This window comes from Peromyscus maniculatus, chromosome 6 (genome assembly GCF_049852395.1).
Source record: "Peromyscus maniculatus bairdii isolate BWxNUB_F1_BW_parent chromosome 6, HU_Pman_BW_mat_3.1, whole genome shotgun sequence".
Lineage (NCBI taxonomy): Eukaryota > Metazoa > Chordata > Mammalia > Rodentia > Cricetidae > Peromyscus > Peromyscus maniculatus.
Window position 1 is genome coordinate 60,282,389 of NC_134857.1, and position 4,847 is coordinate 60,287,235.

General features: G+C 45.8%; 1 protein-coding gene across 1 annotated transcript; it reads right to left on the minus strand.

Annotated features, from left to right (window-relative positions):
* On the minus strand, window positions 1–3,541 carry LOC102919907 (ataxin-7-like protein 3B). Its single transcript, XM_042279185.2, has one exon. It carries the CDS (start codon window positions 3,421–3,423, stop codon window positions 3,085–3,087), a length of 339 nt encoding a protein of 112 aa, XP_042135119.1. The 5' UTR covers window positions 3,424–3,541; the 3' UTR covers window positions 1–3,084.
* Between the last annotated feature and the right edge of the window lie 1,306 nt (window positions 3,542–4,847).

The window sequence follows — 4,847 nt, forward strand, 5'->3', positions numbered from 1 at the left end:
TTTGGTGTCTCTTTTCTTAAAAATATTTAAAAAATTTTATTATTACCGTTTAGCAATGAGAAAATACAATTTATTTACACCAGCAGTCACATGGGCAGGGGGACACACAGAGTTAATTAGCTGTTTGTATAGGATGGATTACTTATTAAAAAATAAGAATCTCCCAAACAAAGGACAGTGGTAAATTTCATGCTACCCTTCCCCAATGATCCCAGCATGCGATAATGCCAGGCAGTAGCCCCTGGGCATGTGGTGGTGGGAACTAATTTATGGAAGAAAAAAGCCACAAACCACAGAAAATTTAAAGAATCCCTTTCCCCCATACACACACACACACACACACACACACACACACACACACACACACACATACTCAGATACCTAATAGGATCACAGAGTGGTCAATATAATTAATTGAAGAGGAAGGACAGGCTTTTGCTGTTACAGGAAAAGCAGGGAAGGGAAGAGTTCCTAACCACTGTCAACTATATGGTGGAGAACATTAGCTCCCAAAAAAGTAGCTCTTCCCTCAGGGCAAGAATAGCCGAACTGAGCCCACCTTCTATCCACACAGGGTGGAGAACTATGGACCTAATGGAAATGATGGAGGCAGATAACAAGAACAAAAAACAGAAGTCATATGAGCAAACCATTACCCCACACTACCACCCACTTCTTTCCTTCTATCCAGAACAGACAAGAAAGGAACTATTCAAGTCACATTTGAGCTTCCTAGCTGAAGGCAAGAGTGAGCAGGTCATGGCCATTCTCCCTTTCATCATGTTCCCAAGTACTTTAATAGACAGGAGCCTTAAGACTGCGTTTTCTTGAATTCACTGAGAATGCTGAAAGAACTCATGTAGCAAGCTATCTTTTAAAAGTATTTTTAGTTCCTGGTCAAGGTTTAATTTTTTTCCTCAATTCTCATAATGGACTTGGAACTGAGGATCCATCAGACTGTAACTGGGCCCCAACCCTGAGCTGGAAAACTCTGAGAAGGCAATAGGTAGTCTCAAGGCCCAGTCACTATGGTTTCCTCGACTCTTGAGTACAGTGACCTAAATGAGTTTATATACAGTTCAAATAGAACCTGGGAAAAGGAAGATTCATACACAGTAGGGTCAGGAAAGTGGAGCAGGGCTAACTCCCTCCTTGTGTATGCCAGCGTTCATGGTTCTGCTCTAAGTCCTAAGAGGTGAAATCCAAGTAGCAATGGCAAGAAAGAACTCACACCAAAGCCAGAAGATATAGCAGCAGGGAAGTCTTATATAAGAGAAATGTTTAGGCATGACACTGCCTTGTAAACACACACACACACACACACACACACACACACACACACACACACACACACAATTAAGTTATTTTCCCATCCCAATCCAATCAGAGGGAGCCATGAGAAGATTCTCCTCTGAGTCTTCCATAAAAACAGGTAAAACAAAACCAACAACACAAAAACTTAAAAACTTGAGAGAACAACAACAAAACCCCCAAAACAATAAAAAAAAAAAAAAAAAGGAAACTTGTGTAGGCTTCAGAAGCAGGAACACTGGAAGATGAACTGAAATTGGTTAAGATAAAAGCTAGAGTGGTAAGCAGCACCAGGAACCATGAGCTGCCTCAGATATCCAGTGGCCAAGCCAGATGAGGCTGGACCCTTTACTGGGGCACAGAATGAGGTGAGAAAACATTTCAGACAAAGCAGCACCGTTCTATTCTGCTCACCTCAGGACTGCCACCCTCCTACCCTCCAAAAACCCCCACTAAAGGGCTAAATCAGAGGACAGTTTTGATCCGCCAGGCACTTCCCATCCACTTCTATCCCAGCCTCCAAAGTCAGGGACTTTTGGAGGTCTTTTCCTAACTTCCAAGAACAAAGAGCCCCTGCTGCCCACAAGGTCCAGAGGACCGAGTGAAGTACTGTCCTTTGTGAGGGCAGAGAAGGTGTGGACAGTCTGACTTCGCCATAGTAGAGGTCTCACTGCCCAGTTTCAGGAAGAGGAGGTTCTGCAACCACGCCAGGGAAGCAAGGCCCGTTTCAGGGCTCTTAGTATGGAACTCATTCACATTACTGAGGGCAGATGGAAAAAGTTCCCTCCCGCCTGGCCACTGTGCTCTTCTGTAGTCCAGTGGTGCCCCTGGAGGACAGGGTGACCTGTCATAATGAGCGAGAGAGACCCATAGGCTGGCTACATCACGAGTAACTCAAAAGTAGGAAAAGACTGTCCACAAACTTATGTCCACAGTAATTCACGATATGAATCTTCCAGGTTGGTAATGCAGCTGCAGGGGTCCGCTTCACCCTCACAGCATCAAAACAAAATCTTCAACTGTTTGTAAACCACCTTGTCCTTTGCCAGACCGTTGCCTCTGAGTGGGATGGCAAGACAGGGCTTTTGATGAGCCAAAGGCGAGGCCTTGTCCCCACATCAGCTGAAATCACTGAAAATGCTGGACCTTTGGAAAACAGGTGATTCTGAACTTCTTGTAGACAAGGTCCAGGGCTTTCTACCAAATTCAAATAGGAATTAATATGTTTTAGTATCCAAGTTCCACACCTGACTTCCATTTTGTATCAAAGAGGCCCAGTTGGAGGCTTAGGAATCCGCGGAGCAGTCCACTGAAGCTGACTGATTATGGCCTGACCCATCAACAGCATTCAGACTTTGCAGGAAGCCCTTGACATCAAGCAGATGCAAAATCTGAGAAACAGAAGAATTTTCTATGCTGGGTACCCAGCTGCTCACCTGTGTACTGAGGGCAGTACAGGAATCCTGTACATCCAGGTGTGTTTATAGAGCCCAAAATACAGCATGGTGCCTGGACAGGATTTCGGAGCTGGCACTGGGTACCATTTCAAATGGATCCAAATTCCTAAACTCTCTTCTTTGAGGTTTTTTGTTTGTTGTTTGTTTTGTTTTGTTTTTCATTTTTAAATGCTAATATCTTTAAGGGTAACTGGGACTTTTATCTGCTTTTTTCTTTGTCTCTCCCCCCCGCCCCCCACACTTCACTTACTCCTCCAAGCCACGGGAGCAGTCTACATTATCGTCCTGGTCATTGTCGCCCTCTCTCATGTTGTGACTACTGGAATTCTGGAGGAGAAGGCCGCAATTCCGGCTGGGGCCCGTTCCCAGGTTCTCCGGGAGGGGAGCAAAGCCGGAGGCCGCATGCTCCTTTGTCTTCCACTGGCTGACTGCCCAAATCCTTCACGCTACCCGTGTCTGCGAACTCCAGATAGAAGTAGCCACACTTGGCCGCCCGGTGCACCTCAAGGCAGAATCCCAGGCAGGAATCCTCTATCAGGTCTACGTAGATCTCCTGGGCGATGGCCTCCAGCTTGTCAGTATCCAAGTTGGCCAACGAATTCTCCTCCATTTTAATTGGTAAGCACTGGTTTTTACTCAAGGGGAAGAGACTCATTGGGCTCCCCGAGCTTGTGCTAGGACTGCAGGCCTCTCTGGGCCATGTCCCTCTGGGTCCGGGACAGCAGCGCCCCAGTGACAGCAACGGCTGCTCCGGAGCCCCCAACGCTCGCCTTGCTCTGATGACACCCACGTTCGGGATTCTGAGCTGCACCCCGGGGCCGCCTCACTGCTCAGCTGTCTCAACACCTCACCCAGCCGTTCTCTGGCGTCTCTTATGTATAGATTCACATTATCTGTAAATAGAGATACTTTGTCTTTATCTTTTCCTATTTATCTCTCTTTGATTTCCTTGTCTTGTCTTATTGCTGTAGCTAAGACCTCAGGTACTACATTGAATAGAAGCGGGGAGAGTGGACACCCTTGTCTTGCTCCTTATCTCAGTGGCAATGCTTTTAGATTTATTTTCTCCATGCATCAAGGTGCTAGAAGTTAGTTTGTTGCACCTAGTCGTTATTATGTTGAGACATGCTCCTCCCATCGCTAATCTCTCTCTCTCTCTCTCTCTCTCTCTCTCTCTCTCTCTCTCTCTCTCTCTCTCTCTCTCTCTCTTTTCATGAGGAAATGTAAAATTTTGTCAATAGCCTTTTTTGGTGCCTTTGAGATGATCCTGTGCTTTCTGTCTTTGAGTCCACTTATGGATGAAGCCTATTAATTGACACATGTTGAATCATCTTGGCATTGCCAGAATGAAGCCAACTTGGTCATGAGGAATGCTCTTTTGTAAGTGATCTTGAATTTGGTTTGCCAGCATTTTACCGAGAATTTACATCTATGTTTACCAGGGAGATGGGTCTATAATTTTCTTTGTATGTCTTTGTGGAATTCTGTTTTCATATCTTATCTTGGCCACTATCTTAGTTAGGCTTGCTGTTGTTGCAATGAAACACCACGACCAAAGCAACTTGGGGAGGAAAGGATTTATTTGGCTTATGCCAAAGGAAGTCAGGACAGGAGCCTAGCGGCAGAAGCTGATGCAGAGGCCATGGAGGGGTTCTGCTTTTTGGTTTGCTCTCCATGGTTTGCTTTCTTTTTTTTTTTTTGAGACAGGGTTTCTCTGTGTAGCTTTGCGCCTTTCCTGGAACTCACTTGGTAGCCCAGGCTGGCCTCGAACTCACAGAGATCCGCCTGCCTCTGCCTCCCGAGTGCTGGGATTAAAGGCGTGCGCCACCACCGCCCGGCTTGGTTTGCTTTCTTATAGTACCCAGGACCACCATCTGTCACTGTTTAAGAAAACGCCCCACAAACTTGCCTACAGCCTGATCTTATGGAGGCATTTTTTTTCTCAAAGAGGCTGCCCCATCTCTGATGACTCTAGTTTGTGTCAAGTTGACATAAAACTAGCCAGTACAAATGACCCCTTGTCAACTTGATGCACAAACACATCATGTTTCAATTAGAACCTTCTCTTTTTCATGTATC